This window comes from Piliocolobus tephrosceles, chromosome 9 (assembly GCF_002776525.5).
Source record: "Piliocolobus tephrosceles isolate RC106 chromosome 9, ASM277652v3, whole genome shotgun sequence".
In the NCBI taxonomy this organism is placed as follows: domain Eukaryota; kingdom Metazoa; phylum Chordata; class Mammalia; order Primates; family Cercopithecidae; genus Piliocolobus; species Piliocolobus tephrosceles.
In genome coordinates this window covers 42,407,426-42,433,828 of record NC_045442.1, presented here as the reverse complement: position 1 = coordinate 42,433,828, position 26,403 = coordinate 42,407,426, and the positions used below count along the sequence as shown (strand labels likewise).

General features: G+C 36.4%; 1 protein-coding gene across 4 annotated transcripts in view; it reads left to right on the top strand.

The window, feature by feature from the left end:
• PCGF5 (polycomb group ring finger 5) overlaps positions 1-26,403 on the top strand; it is a 63,034-nt gene that overhangs the window by 11,333 nt on the left and 25,298 nt on the right. For all 4 annotated transcript variants that reach the window (XM_023226250.2, XM_023226251.2, XM_023226249.3 and 1 more), the window contains exons 3-6: positions 8,928-9,024; positions 16,927-16,982; positions 17,081-17,140; positions 19,655-19,803. In XM_023226250.2, the coding sequence (XP_023082018.1) occupies positions 8,928-9,024; positions 16,927-16,982; positions 17,081-17,140; positions 19,655-19,803 (362 nt within the window). The remainder of the gene's footprint in view (positions 1-8,927; positions 9,025-16,926; positions 16,983-17,080; positions 17,141-19,654; positions 19,804-26,403) is intronic.

The following is a 26,403-nucleotide window of genomic DNA, read 5'->3' as shown; positions in this document are numbered from 1 at the left end:
AGTTCTTGTAGAGCCATCTTAAGGATTTTGCTTTTACTCTGAGAGAAATGAAGATCCATTCCAGGCAGGGTTTTGAGTAGAAGAATTATATGATCTGATTTATGTTTAAAAGAATCACTCAGACTACTGTGTTGAAAGCAGACCTGTTAGGAGGCCACTGCAGTAATCCAGGCAGGAGATGGTAATGGCTTGCATCAAAGTAAAAAGTGATCAGAATCTTAATAGGTTTTGAAGGTAAATTCATATTTGCTAATGTATGTGGGTCATGAAAAGAAAAAGGAATGTAAGCTATAACATATTAAAATGGAGATGTCCATTTGAGAGTTGGACTTATGACTCCTGGAATGAACAGCATATGGATCATTATTTAAACAATGAAAGTTTGAAGGGAGGACCAAGGACTGAGCCCTGGGGTACCACTGTGTCAACTACCTATCAGGATGAAAAGGAGAAATGAGTGAGGTAGGAGGACAATAGGAAGAGTGGGTCCTGGAAGGCAAAGTAAACACATAGTGTTGAGGAGGTGGGATCAACTGTGTTAAGTGGGTTGAGTAAGGTGGGGTTGAGAATAGACCCCTAAATTTAGTAATGCATAGGTCATGGTGGTCTTCTCAAGTGCAGTTTCAATGGAGTGGTAGGAGCAAAAGTCTGGATAATGTCAGCAAATGGAAAATTTTTTATTTTCTGGTTTTGAATATTGTACTATGAAGACATAAGTATTTAATCTTAATAAAGTAAAGAAAAAGTGAAAAAAGAATGGGAAGAGATGAATTAAAGAGAATAACTGCCAGTATCTCAAGGAGTTTTACTGTAAAAGAAAGCAAATAAATAGCTAATAAGGGAAGTAGGGTCAACAGAAGTGGTTTTATAGGGTTCTTTTTGAGCTGGGGAAATATGTTTAAATGTCATTAAGAATCTTCAGTAGATGGCAAAAGATGTAAGTGAAAGGGGACTGGATCAATGTTCTTAGGTCATGGTGACAGGATCTGGCATATAGGGTGGAGGATGGCTTTAGATAGGTACATGAAGTTCTGGAAATAGGCAAGAACACAAAGTATAGATGCTAGTAGGTGAATAGGTGTGGTGGTAAAAGTTCTGTTTGTTTCAGTTATTTTATTTCCTCTTGTTTTCAGTAAAGTAGAAAGTGAGGTCCTCAGTGGAGAGTGAGGATGGAGGAGGATATGTTGGGGGTTTGAAGAGAGAGGAGAAGATATGAAATACTGGCAAGAAGTGTAATGGAATTGGGGCATTGAGTATGACAGCCTGGCAGATGAAGGATTCACTTGAGGTTCATGGTCATGAATGTAAGGTGAGAGACCAGTCAGCATGGTTGCATGCTTTTCTTCCACAAAGTTCCACTGTAATCTTGTAGAGGCAGAGTACATAGAGAGTTAGATAGAGTTAGCCAGGAGTAGAGTTTAGTTAAGCAAGTATGACCAAAGAAGAGAGGGGAAGGGGAGTCGAAGTACAAAAGAGTGATGCTATCAAGGGTATGTGTGAGGAGTTGATTATTTTGATTGATCATGGAATTTATATTGGTAAGAAGGGGAATGAGGCCATTGCAGCACTCACTGAACTACCAGCCTCTATGACCTTGGGGGCCCCACTCGACTCTACAAGTCAACCTACAGAAGTAGGGTAACCTTTTCTACCTTCGTAGACCTTTCAGGGTCTCCTGGCTTCCTCAGTCTAAGATCCCTAGACCATGCTTAACACCCCAGGCTGTTTCCTAACCCTGTTCAGGCAAGGTGTGCTTCACTGCCTGTTGCTTTGTCTTAGCAAAAAAAAGAATAAAGTGCTCTACTCAGTAGAAGATAATGCTGTCCTTAGGGTTCTCTGTGAAATTGCAACTCATGTAGGCCTTTGAAAGAAATGGGCCAATATATGGCACATTATATAATACATATAATACATACACATACATAAGAGAAAATATATATATACATACATATACATAACAGAGAAAAATTAGTTCATTATATAAATAAAACAAGAAGATGCATGGAAGCAAATTACAGCTATTCTGGATTTTTAAAATTAGTGTTAGTTTCACGTGTAAGAATAAGTATCAAAAGCAGGAAACTGATGCCTCTTCTCTTTGAACATGACCACAGTTTACTTATAAACTGTTAACAGATAAGAGTTTTCAAGACAAAAATGTATATAAAATGAGCATTATCAAGAAATGTGTATGAAGATTGTGAATTGCTTAAGGAAGGAAGAAAAAATATTCTAAGTTGACAGATAACAACACATCCAAAAGATTTTAGCAAAGGAAGTCAACCTTTGGTCAGTTTTAATAAACAGAGCATTACTAATGAATGTAGACACTTAAATACATGAGAGAAAATATTATTATTGTTTTATCGCCAGTGATAGCAGAATTAGCACTCAAGAGCAGAAATTTGCATATTTTGACATCAAAGCTGGGATGCCCACTCTCTGTGATACATAAGAGACCTGGGGGGACCATATATACGTCTAAGATAGCAACAACAAATGACCTTGTACCTTTTGTGTAGACACCCTCAAGAACTTGAAAATAGGAAATAGGATAACTCTATAATAGTTCAACTATGAAATCAACATGTGCATCAGAACAGGTATATGCAAAGTAATTGGGAAGAGACAAAGCAAGATAGCTTCTAGACCAGTGGGAGTGTACTTGAATTTAAACATATTTTTACTTTTAACATAAACATAAAGCGAAGGAAAGAATGCATAATAGAAAAGCATTGGTCAATCTTGGACACACACCTCACCCTATCCCAGTAAAAGAAGCGTCTTACATACAAAAGATAGGCTCTTCCTATTCAGGTGAAGCAATGTGTCTTAAACTTCAAACTTGAGTTGCAAGACTATCACTGGGGTAGAAATGGAGGCAGGGAATTAATATCAGTGAATGATAGGCATTTCAAGTTCCATCAGCACGATATCTGTTTTTTATGATTAGTGCATCAAACTAATCACAGTCTGATATTATTCAGTATTCTGATGCTGATTCTCCTTATCATTTTATGCTCATCCAGTAATCTAATTTATGGTAAAGCTCACATTTATTGAATACTTAGAAGTTACTAGACACTGTAAACCAGTAAACTTTATATATATTGTCTCCTTTAAGCCTCACAAGAATCCTGTGAGATAGGTACCTTTGTTATCTCCTTTGTACACAGAAACACAAAGTAGTTTGCCTAATGGCAGAACTGAGATTCAGATCTAGGCAGTCTGCCTCAAGATTATCTGGAACAACTATGCTATACTACCTTGGTTTTTCATGTATATCTGCATTATAGGGAGAGAGTACATTGATCACAAATTCTTTAATTATTTTTTGTCCTGTCATAGTGATTTCTTAATGGTGATAATAAAGTGACTTCTAATGATGGTTTAGCAGAGAGCCAAATCCTGGAATCGGCAGCCTAACAATGGTATTAGTCAGTCAGATTTTTGTGACTACCTCCTAGGCTCCCTTGGCCAGTGTTTCCCAGTTATCTTTTGGCTGCATCCGTGAGAGGGTTTTGTAGAGTTATAGTCCTGGTGCTAATCTCCTAGATATTCTGAATTAGTTGGTCTGGGATGGAGCCTGTGAGTCAATTCTTTAAAAATTCTAATTAGTGATCATGATGCCTATTTAAATTTTAGAACCACTACTTTAGATAATGCAGTGGCCATTTCTCTATTAATTTGTCCAACAACCTAGTTCAAATCTAAGAAGTAGTAAAAGTAGGGAATTCACTTAGTAAACATGAGGTGAAAGTTTAATGACATCCATGATTAGGTAAATATAAAGGGCCAGGCGTGCTGGCTAATCCCAGGACTTTGAGCGACTGAGGCAGGAGGAACCCTTTATTGCGGGAGTTTGAGACCAGCCTGGGCAATGTGGTGAGATCCTGTCTCTACAAAAATTTAAAAAATTAGCCAGGTATGGTGGCCGATACGGTTTGGCTGTGTCCCCACCCAAATCTCAAATTGAAGTGTAACTCCCACAATTTCCATATGTTGCGGGAGGAACCCAGTGGGAGGTAATTGAATCATGGGGGCAGGTCTTTCATGAATAATGAATAAGTCTCATGAGATCTGGTGGTTTTAAAAAGAGGAGTTCCCTTGCACAAACTCTTTCTTTTTGCCTGCTGTCATCCACATAAGATGTAACTTGCTCCTCCTTGCCTTCTGCCATGATTGTGAGGCCTCCCCAGCCATTTGGAATTGTAAGTCCAATAAACCTCTTTCTTTTGTGAATTGCCCAGTCTCAGGTATGTCTTTATCAGCAGCGTGAAAACGGACTAATACAGTGGCCCATGCCTGTAGTCCCAACTACTCAGGAGGCTGAGGCAGGAGGATCACTTGAGCCCAGGAGTTTGAGGTTGCAGTGAACCATGATCATACCACTGCACTCCAGCCTGGATGACCAGAGTAAGACCCTGTCTCAAAGAAAGAAAGAATAATAAATAATAAGTATATATATTATATGAATTTTTTATTTTGATGCCAGGGACCAAATGTTATTAATTCTAAGATGCATTGCATAGTGGCTTGGATTTTAGTCCTGGAGCTGCGCAGCCCGGGGATGGATACTATCTCTGCTGCACAGCTGTGCAGCTGAGAGCAGCCTACTCAGGCTGTCCAGCACTACATTCCTCATTTGCCAAAGGAGGATAGTAACTGTCCATACTATAATCCATACAGAGTCCTGAGCCCAAGCCTGATATTTGGTTAGTGCTCATTAAATGTTAGCTAAGTTGTTGCTTAAGTGTTTTCCCACCTGAGGACATCTTTGGTGAGCCTAACTCCCTTTCTGACCCAGGTGTTTCTTATGGCTATAGAATCTGTGTGGAGTAGCTGTTGAGAATGAAGACTGTACTTGGTCTGCATACAGAGTCTTAACCTTAGACTAGGACCTTTTTAACATCATTCTTGGACCAATTGGGTTAACCACTACAGCGGTTGAGCAGTTGGAGAGTTTGGTGTTAAATCTTTAAGATATTTTTTAAATGTGCTGTACTGCTAGTATGGACTTCAAATTATAAACTAAGAATTAGAGGTGAGTTTTGTAGTAATGAGAAGTTTTTTAAGCATCTAAGGGAAACCAAATCTTCATTTTACTTTTTCCCAGTTTCACTGAACTTCAAGCCTGGATTTCCTCAGGTCCTAATTTACATAAGGTTGTGCTTTATTTAACAGTTCTGAAAAGCCATGTGGGAGATGTATCTTCTAGAGATTTTTTCTTTAAAGGAACAAATAAGCTATGAAAAGGGCTATAGACTGTTTAAAAGGAGATCTAATTGTACAACTAGACATGTTTAAGGCTCCTAAAATAAGGGATAAGACATTCTTTTTCTATATATTGTAGGTCTATGTAAATAAAGTGTGAAGAAAATGTATCACACATACTTTGGTTAAGAAAATGGATTCAAATATTGGGTTTAACCACTTACTAGCTTCATAATTTTAGACAACTTGCTCAAATTCTCTACTCAATTTTTTATAAGAGGCCAAATGCTAATTAATAGGAATGTAGTAAGTATTAGATTATTAAATTGTATTGAATTAAATATATGTTGATTAGGATATACATGGATATAATATGTTGAATACATGTGCATATTTAAGATAATGCCTGGTACATAAACCCATTAAGTGTTAACTATGATAATAACAATAATGACAACTACCACCAAATCATCCAAATGAAAAAGAAAGCAAGTCAGAATATTACATTGTTCAGCATCTTAAAGTTGTCTTTTACTAAAACTATCTGAAAAAAAAAAAAAAAAAAAAAAAAAAACGTTGTCAGGAAAAACAGTTTTTGGTATTAGCCTCTGAAAAAAAAGTTTTCAAGAATTCATATTAAGGCTGGGCGCAGTGGCTCACACCTGTAATTTCAGCACTTTGGGAGGCCAAGATGGGTGGATTACTTGAGGCCAGGAGTTCGAGACCAGCCTGGCCAACATGGCAAAACCCCATCTCTACTAAAAATACAAATAATTAGCCAGGCGTGGTGGTGGGTACCTGTAATCCCAGCTACTAGGGAGGCTGAGGCAGGAGAATCACTTGAACCCGGGAGACGGAGGTTGCAGTGAGCTGAGATCATATCACTGCACTCTAGCCTACGTGACAGAGTGAGACTCCATCTAAAAAATAAAAACAAACAAACAAAAATTCACATCAGAAAACCTGGATTTAGGTCTTTGTGCTGCCATTCACCAGAATAGGCAGGTGACTGGGCCTATTGAAACCTCTTTTTCACCAGCAAAAGTGGAATAAGATACCCTATCTCAGTTGTTGGTGTGAAAATAAATTCACCTCTTGATAGGAGGGATTCTATCTCCATCTAGAATGGCACCCTTCAGTAGAGATAAAATGTGAGCCATGTGTATAATTTAAAATTTTCTAGTAGCCACACTAAAAAAGAAACAAGTAAAATTAATTTTAATAATATATTTAATCCAATGTCTAAAATATTGTCATTTCAACATGCAATTAATATAAAAATTATTGAGATTACCTTTTCTTGTTATGTCTGAAATCTAGTGTGTATCTTATACTTACATTACATCTGAACTTAAACTAGCCACATTTCATATGCTTAGTAGCCGCATGTGGCTTGTGGCTTGTATTGGGCAGTCCAGATCTAGAATATAGATTAGTATTCCCCATCACTGTTCTTGGGTACTGGGGCTGCTTTGACCTTAAGCAATTAGCATAACTACTCTTTAATGTGTGCACCTTTGGATGCTTGAGCCCTACAACTCTTTCATGAGCAGCCTAGCTTAGTATAGCTTCTGAGAGGATGCTAGGGTCCTACCCTTAGCCTTTTGGCTGATCTAGGTAAGGACTTGTTCTGGGCATGTCACATACCTCTCTATTTGGTCAAGCCTGGTAGACAACCAAGGATTGCCAACCCATTGAGTATGATAAACCTTTTGAACCACAAGGATCAGAGCTCCATGTCAGGATGGAGGCTTTTAAAATCCCTCCACTCTTGTTTCCCTCTCCCTCTCCCTCTCCCTCTCTCTCTTTCTTTTTTTCTTTCTTTCTTTCATTTGCCTCTTTCCCAAATTTCAGAGACTTCTCTAGCATCCCTGGGAAAAGAGCAAATACCAGCAATCTTCTGAAGGAATTCAGCTTCTCTGTTTTCTACTTCAACATGGCATAATAAGGCAGTCCTTTCTTCCCAAAGATTGTTTTGACTTGAGAAGACATTTAGAAACTCTTTTGGGGACAAGAAATTTGGGAAGAAGGCGAAGTATTCAATTGTACATAATAGGTCTAGGCTAAGCTTTTTATATCTAAGCTTTTTATTTTTTTAAGGTTTTTAAGGTATTTATTTATTTTGATACTGTCTTTTACCCACATTTTGTGAGAACTGTCCTGAAGGCAATGTTATCCTAATAGCTGTGTGTAATGGTGAAAAGAGGTAGAGAGTACGGGATTCAAGTACATTCATCCAACAAAACACTGCTCAAATGTCACCAACTTAGGGGTTGCTACAAGGTCCTATCCTGATCACTTTATTTAAAATAGCTGCCACCTCCCAGCACCCAATCTCTACCATCTTTTTTGGAGGTGGAGGGACAGGCAGGTAAAAATATCACTTATCACTAACTAAAATTATTTGTTTGCCTTCCTAAATAAAGTATAGGCTCCATAAGAATTTGGGCTTTGTTTTGTTGGCCCCTGTATCCCCAACTCCTAATATAATGCCTAGCATTCAATAAATTCCTATTGAATCAATGAATAAATAAACAAAAGGAAATTCTGCTAATCTCTGTATGTACTAAATGATTTTAAAATTAGATACCTGGTAGAGTTCTTCCATGGCCATTGTTGTTTTGGCCAGTATATGTGATACGTTCAGATTTTCAAACCTAATCTCACTTGTAAGAATCCTAGTGTTTAGTTTTGACCAATCATTTTGGTAAACTTTTAGATAGTGTCAATCATGAGGAGTGAGAAAGAAGTAGCTTGAAATGCAGCTGTGAATGGGGAGTAGGAGAGCCAATCTATGCCATGTGAAAATTTCAGGTTATACAGGGTAATAGAATGGAGAAGGAGTATTGGGATGAGGAATTGAATTAATATTTTATAGCTCAGGTACGGTAAAAATTGTCTAAAATTTTGGGGCAAAACATTGGCATAATATGTAGTAGAAGCTTAGCTGAAAGATGAGAGGATTTATAGCCAGAGAGATTAGTAGTATTTGTAGGAAATGTGGGCTATATAGCCTTGTGGCCCCAAATCCACAAGTCATATTTCCATTGTCTTTGTTTAGAATCTTTATTTGAAATTTTATTTATCCCTGTCAGTTTTTCAGTCATTCTTCCAATTTACCTCATGCCTTTGTCCAAACTTGATACCATTATTCATACTTTGTGCTCCATGGAATTATAGTACCTATGAGCAGAAACTCATTACACTCTGCCAAGGCCAGCAAAGTCCATTGTAACTCCCGGTTTGTCCCTGGTGTACCCTGCCAATAAAAGTAATGCAAACAGGTTGAAAACTCTCAAGTTGTATTAAGAGTTATTTATGTTGCATTTAAATAAATGTTTAGCAAAGGAAATGAATGCAGACTTAGTTTTTACCTTTTTCTGTCCTTCCTTAAATGAGAAAAACCTATTTTGTGTAAATACACTTGCTTTTTTAGTTTAATATGATGATGGGTAGAGTAGTATTTGGTGTGTGAATGTATTTAAGAAAAACAATAAGCAAAATAGTGTATACTTTTTATTTGTGGCAGTTGACTTTTATTTCAGTTGGGTTTTATTACAGTATTAACAGTTGTAAGGTTTTTGAAGTTTAATTAAATAATGATATTCTACTTGTAGTAGGTAATTTTAAGGTCTGTTTCTAATTACACTTAGTTTAACATTAAATGAGTGTTCATATGATGCATTTTAACCTAACATCTTCTTTCTTCTTAGTCTGTAAGACTTGTATTGTTCAGCACTTTGAAGATAGCAATGATTGCCCAAGGTGTGGCAACCAAGTTCATGAGACAAATCCATTAGAAATGTTGAGGTAAGGATGTTATATTTTACAGTTCATCTAATTTACATAAATTGAATAGGCTCTTAATTTTTATTATATGTCATAATATTTCATGTTGTCTTGACTCAGTTAATATAGGTCTTATGATTTTTATTTTAAAGCATTTTATTTTAAAGTATTTTATTAAGGAGTATTAAAAATAAGGTTTTACATCTTAAATATTTAAGAAATACATTTCCAAACTAAAAGTATAACTTTCTCTTAGGCTGTAAGAGTGACTTTAGGTTACAGGTATTTTTAGTATTTTAATAGTCTAAATTATGTTGAGCTACATGGTAGTAGAAAGAGGGAGAACTCACAGAAAGACTAATATTAGGACTATTAACTTTTTAATTTACCGTATATTCAAAAAAGTACATAAACGTTTATGTAAAACTTAAAAGATTTTTTTAAGACTATCATTTACTTATCCCTCAACTTTAGCAGTATAACCATATATATATACATATATATAAAATATGTATTTATTTATTTATTTTGAGACAGAGTTTTACGCTTGTTGCCCAGGCTGGAGTGCAATGGTGCGATCTCAGCTCACCACAACCTCCGCCTCCCAGGGTCAGGTGATTCTCCTGCCTCAGCCTCCTGAGTAGCTGGGATTACAGGCATGCACCATCGTGCTAATTTTGTATTTTTAGTAGAGACGGGGTTTCTCCATATTGGTCAGGCTGGTCTCGAACTCCCGACCTCAGGTGATCTGCCTGCCTCAGCCTCCCAAAGTGCTGGGATAAAGGCATGAGCCACCACGCCTGGCCTAATCATATATTTTTAAAACTAGAAGTAGTCTATGAGATTCTAATCCAAATCCCTTTTTTCCCAATTAGGAAATTGAAATCTAGAGAAGTGATATGACTTGACTTAAGGTTTCACAGAATACCTGAAATGTCACTTCCCAGCTACAGTCCATGTGTCCTCACCACTAGACCCATTTTCATTTCATTGTTCCCACCATAGCTCTAAGGTGGATCACCTGTGTGATCTTTAAGAAGCTACTCGTCTCAAATCCAGTGAAAAGCACAGAAGGGGTCAATTCCAGAGTTAGCTTTTTAGTACTTTTGAACTTAAAAAAAAAAAAAAAAAGCTACTCGTGTAAAGATAAAGCTAGATAGTCTCTGGAACCTTTCATAACTCTCTTATCTGTGTGATATTTGCCATCATTCTATAAATCTGGATTTGCAAATCTTACATTTCAGCCTTTTGTTTTTCAATTTTAATGCCTGTTTGGGATAATTTGTCTACAGGTAAATGTCTAGCCCTGTAGTTTTCAAAGTGTGGTCCCCAAACCATTAGTATCATGTTAGAAGTGACAGTTATCAGACCACACATCAGATATGCTAACTCAGAAACTTTGGGATTGGAGATCACTTAGTTTAGCAAGCTCTCTAGGTGATGCTAATATCTGCTGACATGTGGGAACCACTGGTCAACTCCGGTCTGTAATTCTGAGCAAGGCTTGTTCTGCTTGGATTTATATCAGTGCCTCTCAGCCAGGGGCGATTTTGCCCCCGGGATACATTTAGCAATATCTGGAGACATTTTTGATTGTCAGATCTGGGTGAGTGCTCCTGGCATCTAGTAGGCAGGGGCCAGGGATGCTACTAAGCATCCTACAATGCACAGGATAGGCCCCACACAGCAAAATTTATCCAGCCTAAAATGTTAGTAGTACTGGAGTAAGGAAACTGAATAAAGCAAACATTTTCTCTCGAATAATGTTTTTCTTAATTTTAAAATGAAAAACTGTTAATATCCAGTTGTAATGAAAAATTATTACCAACTGTTAATAAAAACTATAATAACTTATTTTTATTAAAATTAAAAAAGGTTAATAAAAACAAACAGTTAATAATTATTACCTTCTCTGTTCTTAAAGGGCCACATCATAAGGCAATTTATCTTAATCTTTTGATTCTGACCATTAGATACCTGAAGGAATCCAGTCGCTGTTTAATGAAACCTGCTCCCTGGGCTAAAGTATAACATCATACATTTTTAAACTTTTTATTTGGAAATAATTTCAAACTTAGAATCCCCCAAATAAAAGTAGTACAAGAGCCACGTGCATTCTGTTCACCCAGATTAGCCTCTTATTAACATTTTCTCTCATTTGCTTTATCATGTGCATATGTGCATTGCATGCTTTATTTTTTCTGAACTATTTGAGGGTAAGTTACATGTATCATGGCCCCTTACTTTTAAATGCTTCACTGTATATTTCCTAAGAATAAGGATATTATATTATGTAACCACAGTATGATTGCGTTGGTATAACACTTTAACCTAACTTCCATATTCCAGTTTTCTTAATTTATCTAACGATGTCCTTTATAGAGATCTTTTCTTCCTAAAATTCCACCAAAATTACCACAAAGGAATTTTTTAAAAGACATAAACTCAGCTATAATAAAAACAAGATATCCTATATCTTTGACACCTAGGATAGCTCCGGAAACATGATAGGTTCTCAGTAAACACTTTTTAAAGTATAAGAAGAAATGGTAGCAGAAGAGATGTCAGCAGAAACTGAAAGCTAGAAAGCAGACCGGTGGTGGTGATAGTTGAGCAAACCTCAGAGGCCTGAGTATACCAGGAGAGTAAGGAGGTCGTAGGGAGCAGAAGATCTTTACCAAAGTTTCCTACAGCCGGCTGCTTCTTTTTAGCCAAAACTATATTACATGACAGTTTCTAGGTAAAGTGATATGGTGAATTTTGAAATGCTTTAACAAATCATGAATTATCCCTGAAGGTGGCCACATTGCAGCCAGAACATAATTGGATTTTGTTAGCCAGAAATAAGGGGAATTTAGGCTCCTTCATTAGAAGCCTAAATTGCCTGTGACACATGTAGGAAAAAATTTACCTTCTATGTACTTGTTCACAGTAAGTTATTGGGAGATGTGCTGGAGCATAAACCAAGAAAGAATAAATGACTCTAACATAGTAGAGAGGTGAAGGGATATGACAGTTGTGCAGCAGACCTGGGGAACAAGCAGTCTGTATTTGTACTGTCTAGTATGGTAGCAATTAGCCACATGTGGCTGTTAAGCACTTTCGATGTTGCTAGTGCAACTGAGGAATGGAATTTCTAATTTAATTTCAATTAAAACCTGAAGCAGTGTAAATATTTTTCCACTAAGTATAACTTTAATGTTCAATAAATAAAAATTACCAAATGTATTATTAAATATATTTTAATATATAGCAAAACATTAAAGTTAGTTTTACATAAAAAGTATAAAGTACTGGTGTTAATGTGCCTACTAAAAATTTAAAATTACATATTTGACTCACATTATATTTCTATTGGACATCACTGATATAGACTCTAATAGAAGGAATATGGAGAGCTCCATGAGGGGAATCATTCATCAGCAAATATTTACTGGATGCCTGCTATGTCTGGGCACTATTCTAGGTGCTTGAGGTCCATTCACAGACAAAATAAAGGTCTTTGCCTTTGTAGATTTAATAGTTTTGTAGTGAGAGACATTCAATAAACCATATAATAAGTAACTTACATGGTATGTTAGAAAGTGAAAATTGCAAAGGCAAGAAAGGGGAAAGTGTTGTGGGGTGAGGAGGTCAAGAGTGTGAAGGGAGAGGGCAGATGGCAATTTTAAATAAGATGGTGATGATAGGCTTCTGTGAGAAGGTGAGATTTAATCAAAGACTTGGAGACTGTGAGAGGTTAACCATGGGTAGGTCTGGGAAAGCATGCCTATTCCAGGTAAAGGAAGCAGCCAGTGCAGAGTGCCTAAGTCAGGAGTGTATCTACACCTTGTTGGACGACCAGCAAGGAGACCCGGGCAGCTGGGGAACAGTGAGTGAGGGACAGAATACTGGGCAACAAGAGCAGAGAGATCATGAGATTCCAGATTGTAAAGAGCCATCTAGGCCACTGTAAACATTTTATCTTTCACTCTGAATGAAATGAGGAGCCTCTGCAGGATTTTGGTTGGAGGATTGATCTGATGTGAACATTTTGATGACTGTATTGAGAACACCCTGCAGATAACAAGGCAAGGGTAGAAGCAGGGAGAACAGTTAGAAAGTAATTGCAATGACCCTGGTGAGAGGAGGTAGCAGTAGAGGGGACAAGAAATGCTCATGTTCTGAATATATTTCAAAAGTAGATCCAGCAAGGTTTGCTGATGGATTGGATATAGGATATGAGATAAAGAAGAGTTGAACATGACTTTAAGATTTCTGACCTGAGCAATTGGAAGAATGGAGTTGCCGTTAACTGAGTTGGGAAGATTAATAATAGAGCAAGGAAGGGGTAGATGAGGACTTCGATTGTGGACATGTTGAGTTATTTCAGAGAAGAGAGAAAGTTGGTAAGCGGATATATGGGGTCTGGAACTCAAAGGGAGAGGTCTGGGCTGGAGAAAAACATTTAGTAGTCTTCAACATATAGAAGATCTTTCAAGTTGTGAGGCAAGATGAGATCACTTCAGGGAGTGAGTACAGAGAGACATGAGTCAAGGACCAAGGATTGAGCCCTGGAGAACTCCAGCATTAAGTGTTCAGAGAGAAGAGGCGGAGCCAGCACAAGAAACTGAGAAGGCACAACCAGTGAGGTAGAGTCAAATCCAGGAGTGTGTGGTGCCCTAGAAGTTAAGTGAAGATAGTGTGTATGTCAAAGGAGACAGTGATCCACCTGTGTCATTTGTTGTTCATGGCTACAAGTAAGGTGAAGACTGAGAATTGATGGTTGGATTTAGCACAATGGAGGTCATCAGCCTTGAAAAGAGCACTTTCTTTAGAGCTGTGCGGCCAAAAACCTAACTGGATTGTTTTAAGAGAGGAAAGGAGGGAGAGGAATTAGCAACAGTGAGTATAGTATTGACAACTCTTTCAAGGAGTTTTGCGACAAATGGGAGAAAAGAAATGGGGTGAGGGGTGGTTGCTGTCAAGTGCGGCCAGGAAGGTTCTTTATTTTGTTTTGATATGGGAGAAATAATGGCATATTTGAAGGGAATGATCCAGGAGAAAGCAGAGAGTTAATCATGTTGGAGAGTAGGAAATGGAATCTCACAGCATAAGAGGAGACACTGGTTTTCAATGGGAGCATTGACAAAAAAATTGTAGCAACAGGCAGGCAGACAGCAAGTACATGGTGCAGATGCTGTAGGTAGGTATGGTGGCCGGGGCCTGTGGAAGTTTGTTTTTCATTGCTTTGATATTTTTCATTGAGAAGAAAGTGTTTGTCGGCCAAAATTAAGGATAGAGGAAAGGGATTTGGAGAGTTGGGGAGAGAAAAAAAGCATATTGTCCAGGGGAGTGAGAGAATCAGTGCACTTGTGAGTGTAGTATGATTCCTGGCAAACTTAAAGGCATGTTTGGGTTGTAGTTAGGAATTTGAAGGGGTGTGGTTGTGTTTTTATCCAGCCATGGGTGCCAGTGCAGAGTTGATGGAAAGTTGGATTTAACCTGAGTTTTACTAAATAATTTTGAGCAAGTAAGAGAGACAAATCAAGGGTACATGTAAGGAAGTGATTTAATGACTGACTATAGAACAGATTAGTCCTAAATTGGGCTGGAAGGACAGAAAGGACATCAAAGTCGTAAGTAATGTTTCAGAGGAAATGAAATGAAACTAAGTTGGTTCCTGATCTGTTTGTACGTAGTAAGAAGTGCTATTTTTTATGCACTCCTACTATTAAATAGTCTGGGAAAACTTTACGAATGCCCTTGTCTTGAGAATAAGGTAGCATTTGGTTTGATTGGAGGGTACAGAGAGTATTTGAGCCAGGATGTAAAACATGAGGGAGAAAAATGAATTGGAAAAGACAAGGAATTCTTGGGATAATTGAATAAGCCAGTTGGCTAGAGAAGAGAGACAGTGAGCAAATAGTACCAGTTATGGTTTGTAGGTTGAACTCAAGTTATATAAACACATGAAGCCAGGTAATAGGGAGAAATTAGTCCTTGAGCAGGGAACTAACACAATCAGATTAGTACTTTAGGAAGATTCATTATGAGCACATCTCTGCTCAAAGTAGAATGGTAATTAATTGAAGGAATGGAAGAATTGATGGGGGAATAGGTGGGACAGATACTGAGAGGGAGCTCTAAATGTGTAAATGAAGGGAAGGAGAGAAGTTAAGATCATTGTCGTATTTTGAGCTGATTTGGGAGAATTATGGTATCACTTAAAAATTTAATTTAAAAAAAGCGAGACAATGACTGGGATAGTTAGTATTTTCTTGGAGGAGGATAGATGAGACAATCTTGACATAGATTAATAAAAGGAGGTACTTGAAATGTTCAGCATCTGTTAGAAATATGGAACTTGAACTCAGCAGAGAGATGTGATATATAGGCAGAGATAGATAGATAGATAGATAGATAGATAGATAGATCGATCGATAGATAATCTGCCTATATGTTAGTTTTGAAGCCACAAAAGCAGACGAAATCCCTAAGGAAGACAGAACTTAGAAAAGGTCAAAGAGTGCAGAGTATAAAGCAAGGGAGAATATCAGATTTAAAAGTAGCTGGGAAAAAGAAAAATACTCAGTAATAAAGAACAGACTTGAAAATTAAAAAAAAAAAGGAAATTTTCAGGGAGGCAGGCAGTGTTGGACAACACTGTCAAACTGCTGCAGAGCAATATAGAAGAAATATAAACTTAAAAAAGAATTTTTAAGTTTAAATTTTAATTCTAAAAAATTTAAACCTATTCAGTATGGAAATTTTGAATGATTTGGAGAGTTCAGTAGAGTAAAAGAAGCAAAACAGAGTATGTGACAGAAATAATGTAGGTTTTATTTTCACATTTTTTTCCAGTTAGAAGAAAAGATTGAGAAACAGAATAATAATTTGAAAAGAGTTAATGAGTTAAGAAAGGTTTTTTTTGTTTTTTTTTTTTTTAAGATGTGAGAAACCTCTTGTGTGTTTGTACTCTTGTAGAAGAGTAATGATGTTGAGCAGGATGAAGGAGATGAGGCGGGAAGCGGGTGTTGTGGGGGCAAGAGAATGGGATTGAAGACAAAAAGCCATGAAAAAGATGAGTTATATGGCAGGAAAGAAAATAAGAAAAATGTCAAGATAAATATTTAAAGTTTTCATTTCAGAAGGTAGAACAATAAAGTGGTCTAAATTTCTCAGAAGAGAGGAATGGAGATTATTTCCTTTAGGGGAAAGAGCCAGAACTGTGGTAGAGATTTTGAGAATGGGCGTATCAGCTGTTGCTGCATAACAGACAACCCCTAAACTGACACTTGAAAAAGCAAGCATTTATTATTCCTCCTGGTTCCCTGGGTTAGCTGCGTGGTTCTTCTGGTTTTGACTGGGCTCACTTATGCAGTTAGCTGCGCATTGGGTAGTCTGCTGTGCTGATCTTGGGGAATAGGCTGTCTGTGGACTAGTCTAAAATGGCCTCATCAGGGCAGCTTCGCTCTCTTCTATGTGGTCTCTCTTCCTCCAGCCTTGTTCTCATGGCAGCAGGATTCTGTGAGAGAGAGAAGTAGAAACAAAAGCATTTGATGCCTCTTAAGGCTTAGGCTTAGAACCAAGCAGTCACTTGTACCACATTCTGCTGGCCTCAACAAGTTTTAAAGCCAGACCATATTTCCAAGGCAGGGAAATAGACTCCATCCTTAGTCAAGGGAGGAATTTCAAAGTCATGCTCAAGAGTGTGGATATAGACAGAGCTGGGGACTGGGACCATTTTTGTTATCAGTCTACTACTGGGGAAGGCTGTAAATAGGTGTGTTCCGTGGATGGAAGAGTGTGGTATAGTAGATGTGCTAAAATTGTGTATGTATTTCATAATACATATATATGTAAGATACACATCTCAGACTATTTACATGTCAGATTTTGGTGTCTTCATTATTAGTATTTTCTTTCTCCTTACTTTCGAAGGTTGGACAATACATTAGAGGAAATTATATTTAAGCTGGTCCCTGGACTACGAGAACGTAAGTGGCTCTTTAGGTTCTTGCAGATGTTTGTGTTTTATGAAATCAACATTTCTATTAAAGATTTCTTGACTTTTATACTCTTTCTCTTAAATTAGAAGAACTTGAGCGCGAATCTGAATTTTGGAAGAAAAATAAGCCTCAAGAAAATGGACAAGGTGACTTTTTCTTATGTCTGTTTCTGATAGCATCTCTTAAATTGGTCAGCTTTTCATAGTTTAGGTGAACTATTATCTCTCTTCAGGCTCACATTTTTCCTGCACAAAATTCATGCACCCTTTTATTTACATTATGAACGTTTTTCTATATGAGATTTTATATAAATGAATGTAAATCTGAAGCCACTTTAATTGAAGGTAATTGGAAATAGAGGAAATTGAACTTTGGGAAGAGAAAAGGGAGATAAAAGAGAAAATTGACTAGATATTTATAGTAGTAATTTCTAGGGAGCTAAAGGAAGCTGAAGTAAGAAATAGCCACAGCTTGCAACTAAACAGTGAAGACTTTTTTGTTCTGTTTATTTTGTATGTTTGTCTCTATAGGAGAGGGAGCTAAGATGTGGCTGAGAGCCAGATCAGGAGATTTTACTATGCTCTGATACTCTGGAATGAAGTTTTTATAAGTAGAGCTCAGGTGATACAAACTTATATGTCATGGAAATTTAGAAAGTATTTCTGGGTGTTTATGGGAATTTTCCCCATCACCTATGCTGCATGTCCATATTTCTCCTCTGGGTCCCAAGAGACTCAGCAATTAGTAATTTTTAATAATAATTTCAGCAAAGGGGCAAATATTACTGAGCAGATAAAAGGCTTTTAGTATACATACATACATATATATATATAATCCACACAAAGGGATATCTAAAAGTATAAGAAAGTATCATTCCCATTGTTTTTTAAATATGAGATTTAATTTAGGATGTCCTAAATATAATTTAAAGTTATTCAGGAATGCGTGTGGGTTCTTATAGGGTCAATTGTGAGTTCAGCCTCCCAATCTTGGTTTTCCCATAAGATCATAGGATTGTCAATTTTACATGGTTAAGGTGGATGAGATCTCTCTTTTTTAATCTGTAAAATGGAGATTATCGTTTTACTAGTTCAACTTAACTGTGCAAGGCTGTTAGAGCCGGGGAAGTTTGAGAATAGTTTTGATGACTAGAATAAGGTAACAAGAGACTATTTTTTACCTGTAACAAAAAAAAAAAAAAAAAAAAAAATTGCAAAGAAGCTAAGCCTGACCAAAAAAATGACTTAACTAGGGCTTGTTTTACCCACGTGTATACTGCAATTAAACAATAACAACCAATTATAGTCGTGGTATAGTAAAAATATAGATAAGGCTAATTAAATATTCCAGTTTTTGACTACCTGTTCAAGAGGCCATCAGAAGTTATGTGGTAGGTTTACCCTATGATTATATGTATCACAGCTTGACTTGTGAAGGGCTGTAGCCTACTTTGTGAATTTAACTCCCTTTTTCTGTTGTTTCTCCCTTTTAAAAGTATTTATGGTATTTGGTCTTTAGCTTGGGTGGAGAATTTGGATTTTTTGTTGGAGCTGGGAGTTTGGTTCATAGAAGGCAAACTCCTATCTATATACATTCTCTATAAATAGGGAGAAGAAAACATGTAGAAAAAAGAGAACCCACCTCCCCGCTCTATGATACACCTGTAGTGCTTTTACTACAGTCATCGAAGAGGATCGGGCCTGTCACTTTGCAGGGGGGCTTTTCTACAGTGTAATGTTTGGCTGGCTAATTTTTTCAAGTTTTAGCTTAGAGATATCTCATCTGGAAATCGTCCCTGAAGCTCTGCTTCACTCCCAAAGTTTGGGTTTATTGTCTCTTTTATATGTGCATGCATAGTCCATTTTACCTTTCCCATCGTATATTTGTCTGTTTTTTTTCCTTTTTTTTTTTTTTTAAACTTGCTTTTATTTCATTCCATACCCTGACCACTGTGAGAGAGAGGATGATAGCTCTAGTTTCAGTATTGTTCCCTCAGGCCTTGTACGATGTGTATCCAACACACAGTTAAAGCTACTCCACAGATGAATAGTAAATATAGCTGCATTATTTATAGGTTACAGGTATGTAATAGGTGAAATACATTTGTATATAATATGAAGTATACCATTCAGATTTCTTCAATGGAGTTGTAACATTGCATATTAATAGCTATATACATGTTAAAAAACTAATTCATTATACTCGTTTTTTTCACTGGCTGGAAATTTTGAGAACTTTTAACATTTGAAAAGTATTTGGTTTTAATTTGAATGTATACTTATATATACACTTGAGTATAATTTATATATACACATATAAATAATTTGGAAGTATTTTTATATATCCTGTCCACTTTCTAACATAGTCTAATTACTAATTGTAATCTTTTGGCTAAATTCAGCTAGTCCTGAATCTTTCATTTGGATGTCTCAATGAGCCTAGAAATCTTAAGCTATGTTAGTAAGTTTCCAATTTTTTTTTTTTTTTTTTAAATATTTCCATGGTTGAGTTGGTTGGAACATTTTAAAGATACTACATTCTTCAAAAACTGCTAGGAAATTTTTTTAAGTTGGTTTTTGTTTCGATGATCAATGTATGATTGTTTAACTTTAAAATCAACTTTGATTTATAGCTAACTTAGGTTTGTTTAAATTATACAGATGATACTTCAAAAGCTGACAAACCGAAAGTAGATGAAGAAGGTGATGAAAATGAAGATGATAAAGATTATCACAGAAGTGACCCACAAATTGCTATCTGTCTAGATTGTTTACGAAATAATGGGCAATCAGGAGACAATGTAGTAAAGGTGAGTGAACAAGTACTGTGGTATTTTTATGATCAGTTTATAGTAAACCCTTGATAATTTGTTGACAAATTTTCTAACGCTTCAAAATGTTTGTTTTCAAAGTTTTAATTAACATAATTAAATAAAATACCATTCTTTGACAATCCTGTGCTTACAAATGGTTACAAGTCCCATAACTGAACCGTCCTGGGCCAATGCCACCATCTAGTGGCTAATGCCCAGAATTACACCTCTTTTTCTCCACCTCCTTTTATACCTTTGTTGGGAATTCATATGCATGGTTTCTGTTTTTTAGAGTGGTGACCAACTTAGAGAATTTCATGTCACTAGTAGTTCTAGCCATTTTATTCATTCTCTTCTAATTTTATCCTTTATTTCTCTATTTTTATTTGAAACTCAACAAGATTTCCATGTCAGAGCTAACATATTTTGTGAATAATTTAATCAATTAGTTTTGAAGTAAAATTAGATGTTGTAAAATGCCTCTGAACTTTTAAATTCCTTGAAGGCCTTCAGTTATTTCCTATAGAATCTCCATTTCTGGTACTGTTCTCCTCTGCCTCTGCTAATTGAATCTTTCCTTAGAGGATCTTTATAGAAAGTTTAAAACACTCTGCTTTTATTGATTTTCTTTGGTCTTTAAATGGTGTTACTTTAATAATGTTTTCTACCTTTTTATTGCAAGCAGCTTTTATTTTTATTACACATCTTCACTACTTTAGCTGTTAGATTTTTGCCACTTTATCCTAGCAAATGTCAGCCACTGAGAATATTGTTTATCTCTCTGTATTCTGTGTTTTATTCAAATGCCTATATTCATTGTCTCTAATTTTCTTTTACTTCTTCTGTGTAAATCTATAAGCTAGTAGGTTGAATTTTTTACTAATATGTTTAATGGCATTTTCCTATTAGGAAGTGAAAAACAATTTTTCACTTCAGATTAAGTTTTCCTAGCATCTTATAGCAACATTACTGAGCATCGTAATTCAATGAATATTTATCCACTATGTGAATAGTAGGCAGTGAAGATGTAAGTAGTAAGAAAAAAACATCTTTCACTCAAGGAACTTGGTTAGGTCTTATACATACAAATAGTTAAAATAAGGTAATTCATTTTGTTAAGGGGAATTTATTTGACAGGGCATGTAATAAAGTGCATCTGTATTTACAGAAATGACCACTGTACCTGTTTATCCTTATAATATTTTCAGTTGTTTCTTGTGGTCTTTCCCAAAAGTCATCTCCCTTTTTGGAAAGTTCTTTTTCATAGAGTTCATGGTCATCCTTTAGCTCTCTAATACATGAGTTAGCTCATAGTGAAAGTTAAATCAATGGAAAGGCTGAATATCTTCTCATAAACAAATGTAAAGTCCACTTCTCTGCATCATTTCTCATATGAAAGTACAAAATATTGAACTTTAGAAATTTATTTGAAAAATTAACCACCCCTGCTTGTTGTTTTCCATTTTGACATCTTTGACACTTTGCTGTTCTAGTCGACATTTTATCCATTCAGTCTTTCCTTTATGGACTTTTCTTCATCCTTGTACCTTCATTCTTAGTTTATAAATTACTTTTACTAAGCTACCCTGGTTCTTCCTTTTTTTCCTGGGCCATTCCTGCTTTGTCTCCACTGGCTTTACTTCTTGCCTACTACTTGGTATATATGAGTATGTCCTAATACTTTCCGTATATCTATTTTAGAAAGTCTTCTCCATTTTCTATGTGGCTTCAACTACACAAAGGATTTTTTAACTTTTATTTTAGGTTCAGGGGTACATGTGCAGGTTTCTTACATAGGTAAATTGCATGTCACAGGTGTGGTATAAGGCTATTTTGTCACCCAGGTAATAAGTATAATACTCAGTAGGTAGTTTTTCAGTCCTGTCTCTCTGCCTACCATTCCACCTTCAAGTAGAGCCTCGTGTCTGTTGTTCTCTTCTTGATGCAAAGGACTTTTAAGGCCTCATTTCCAACCCTGCTTTTTTTCCCAAGCTCAAATATTATATCTCTATTTTTAAATAGACCAGTTGAGAGTTTCACTAACACCAGAAACTTGACTCGTCTAAGTTGTCTAATTCATTACACTTTCATCTAATTTTGGTCCAGACATGTAGTTTCAGTTATGACTACTGTCTTTCAGCCAATCAAATAAGTTCCGAAGCTTGGCGTCATCTTTGACCTGTTACTGTTTTCTTTCAGCCAGTCACCAAGTCCTGCAAAATTCCCCCCAGTTTAGTGCTGCTCACCCTTATATCTACATTTTTTAAAGTAGTTATTAAGTGTTTTCTGTACCCTTAATTTTTATTTTGTTATCCAGGGCTAGGACCACTTGCCTGAGTGTGTGTAAGGCCCAGAGTAAGGGCCGTGACCAATCTCAGGGTCAGATGGTAAATGTTTTAGACTCTGTAGGCCATATGGTCTCTGTTGCAATTTACTCAACTTATTCATTATAGCACTAAAGCAGCACAGACAATAGTAAATGAATGGGCATGGTTGTGTTTCAATAAAACATTACTTATAGAAATTGATGGCCAGCCAGATTTGGCCTGAGGACATGGCCATTGTACAGGCCAAAAGTTTGCCACCTTTTGGCCTGTACAATTAAGTCATAACTCCTTACATTAGCATTCAAGGCCCTTCATTAACAAGCACCTCTTTTAATAAGTTTATCTCCCATTAAACCCATTAGTAAATCCTCCTTTCAAAACAAGTGATTATTCCTTTATTCCTTTATGTATGTGTTCATTCTCTCTCTCTCTCTCTCTGTCTTCCCCCCCCACCTCGTGTGTGTGTGTGTGTGTGTATGTGTGTGTGTATGTGTGTTGGAGACCATATATCTGACAAAAGATCTGTATCTAGAATATATAAAAGTTTGTGTTACGAATATTTAAGATCTCTAAAACTTTGAACAACCCTTCCTGTTTGGCGTGTTCTTTCCTCTTCCACCATCCTATGCTTCTGTCAAGACCCAGAGATTTTTATTCTTTGTGATGCTTTTCCCAACCTAGTGAATCCCTTTTCTGAAATTCTGTAGTACTTACATTTATCCCTCAATTAGGGATTAGTTTGTTATCTATTAAGGATGTGCCTAAGAGTTCTAGGCACTGATACTGTCTTTTTGTGTGTGTGTGTTGTCCTTGATACTAGACTGTAAATCCCTTAGTGGCAGAGACACAATGTCTGTATTGCTTTATAGCCTTTTCAGCCATCTCATTCCTCTGCAGTAGGGTGTGATTCACAAGTGTGGTGGGGCAGTAGTTGCATGTATCGTTTATACAGAATACCTACTGCTTTTGTAATACAGAAGTCAAAGTTAACAGTGGGATGTCAATAAAAAGAGTAGAGTAAGTATCTCTGAAAATTCACTTTTCCATAAAAGTATAAAACTACTGGCAAAAATGTTCAGTATCAGCTTTTTCAGAGATCTGATATTAAACAAAGGCTTATAGATGCCTATAGAGCATTTTATCAAAAAGATGACTAACTCTCAGTATAAAAGGTGAGCTTTGTGGCATTTTAACTTGCTTTAGTTCCAGCCCCTGCTCAAATTCTGCAGTAGCCTTGAAAATAACAGCCTGCTTTCCCATTGCAGTCTCTCTGGGACCAAAGGAAAAGAACAGAGGTAGAGCTCTTTCAAAGCCGCATTGCCAAAGAATGGTCATTATTTGGCCTGTCTGGTTGTTTCCTAGGAGACCCCACTGACAGGATTGTCAGTATTCAACTTGACTTGGAGCTTGCCCCCATGGAAAAAGCCTTCTCTGTGGGTGGGGGAAAGGGGCATTTGTCAAAAACAATTACAGACAAATGTTTCAACTTTACAGCTGCCTGAGGTATAGATAGCATTTGGAGCAAACAAGAGGCTAACCAAAAAGCTTAAATGGAAAAGCTGGAGAGCGAGATGTCCCCAGGAGCTTCAAAAAGCTGTGACATATTGCTTGAAATCTAGAGGGCCACGTGCATATGTAGAGTTGTATGTATGTTCAGGAAAGATCTGAGAAGGCCCTAAGCTCTGACCTCTGCCTGACCTTGAAGTGCTCTGCACGAGTAGGAAGTGAAGACTAAGGCAGAGTTGTCAACACCTTGGTTGAATATTGGTGGTATGCCACCAAACACATACCCAGACCGTTGGCAAAGACTGAGCAACTTAACAGCTCCAGATGTGTAAAGAAATCTCTGTTCAATTATTAGCTGACCTCTAGGCAGAAACTTTCATGACTACATATGGTAAAGAATACAGACTTTATGGAATTAGTTTAGGACTGAAGAGCAGGCAGGAATCTGATTTCTAGTATTGCAACGTTATATCATTTAAAATGTCTAGTTTCAACAACAGCAACAAAAGATGAGAGATACTAACAAATATGGTGGTCCCTCAGTATATGTTGGGGATTAATTCCAGGACCCTTCATGGATAACAAAATCTGTAGATCCCATGTTCCTTATATAAAATGGTGTAGTATTTGTACATAACCTGTGCACAACCTGCTATATACTTTAAGTCATCTCTAGATTACTTGTAATACCTAATATAATGTAAATACTATGTAAATAGTTGTTAATACTATGTTATTTTTATTATATTGTTATTTTTATTGTTTTTAAAAATATTTTTGATCTGTGATTGATTAATTTCCAATTGCAGGACTGCAGTTACAGAGAGTTGATTGTATGACCCATACACAGGAAAATAAGCAGTCAATAGAAACTGTCCCTGAGGAAGCCTAGACATGTACTTATTAGGCATAGATTTGAAATTATCTGTTTAAATATGTACAAAGAACCAAAACCATGGTCTGAGCACCTATATGAAAATACAAGAATGATCTCACCAAATACAGCATATTAAATATTTTTAAATATTCTGGAGTTGAAAAGTATAGCAACTGAAATGAAAATTTTACTGGTGAGTCTCAACAGCAGACTTGAGCCAAAGAAAAAAAAACCCTATAAAATTGAAGTTAAATGAATTGAAATTATTCAGTCTGAGAAACAGAAAATAGAATAAAGAAAAATGACTAGGTCCTCAGAGACCTGTAGACATGATCAGGCTTACCAGCATATGCATAATGGAAGTTCCAGAAGGAGAGGAAATGGAGAAAAAAGGACAGAAAGTGTATCTGAAGAAATAATGGCCCCCAAAAACCAACTAAATTTGATGAAAATCATTAAGCATCTGAGAAGCTTACAAACTTCAGGTATGATAAATTCAAAGAAATTCATACCTGGGCACATCATAATCAAACCATTGAAAGACAAAGAGAAAATCTTGAAAGCAACAATATAAAGGTGACTCATGCACAAAGGACCCCCAGTAGGGTTAGTAGTGGATTTCTCACAGAGAGCTGTGGAGGATAGAAGGCAATAGGATAATATATGCAGAGTGCTCAAAGACAGAAAACTGTCAACTAGTAAATCTATATTCATCAAAAATCTATAACTTTCCAAAAGGAAGGAAATTAAGATATTCCCATGACCTTGGATTTGGCAGTGGATTCTTAGAAATGACACCAAAAGCACAAGCAACAAAAGAAAAGTAATAGATAAATTGGACTTCATTAAAATGTAAAACTCTTGTGTATCAAAGGACACTTAAGAAAGTGAAAAAGGTTATAGAATGGGAAAAATATTTACAAATCATATCTGATAAACCTTTAATATACAAGTATATGAAGAACTCTTATAAATCAACAATGAAAAGATGGCCCAATTTGGAAAAAAGTAGGCTAAAGGCTTGAATAGACATTCCTCTAAAGAAGTTATAAAAATGACCAATAAGCACAGGAAAAGTTGCTAAACATCACTAGTCACTGGGGCTCTGCAAATCAAAACCACAATGAGATATCATTTTATACCTACTAGGATGGCCAGAAATTTTTTTTAAGGAAAATAATAAATGTTAGAGAATGTGGACAATTGAAACCTGATACATTGCTAGTGGGAAGGTGAAAGTGCAGCTACTGCAGAAAACAGTTTAGCCGTTCCTCAAAGAGTTGACGTGGTAATTCCACTTCTAAGTATGTGATCATATCCAGTAGTCCCCCCTTATCTGTGGAGCATATGTTCCAAGACCCCCAATGGATGCTGCAACCACAGATAGTACCAAATAATCCTGTATATACTGGTTTTTTTATTTGATAACTGAGATAGCTAAGTCACTAATGGACAGGTAGCCTATACAGCATGAATATGCTGGGCAAAAGGAGGATTCACAACCTGGGCAGGACAGAGTACGATGCTGCAAGATTTTAACATGTTACTCAGAATTGTATGCAGCTTAAAACTTATGAATTGTTTATTTCTAGAATTTTCCGTTTTGTATTTTTGGACAGTGATACATTGGGTAACTGAAATCAAGGAAAGTAAAACTGCAGATAAGGAGGGACTACTGTATAAAAGAATTGAAAACATGTTCACACAAAATCTTGTATATGTATATTCATAATAGCATTATTCATAATAGTCAGAAAGTGAAAAACAACCAAAATGTCTATGAACTGGTGAATGGAAAAGCAAAATGAAAGAAAATGTGATACTATTCAGTCATAGACTGATACATGCTACAAAATGGATGAACCTTGACAACTTCATGCTAAGTGA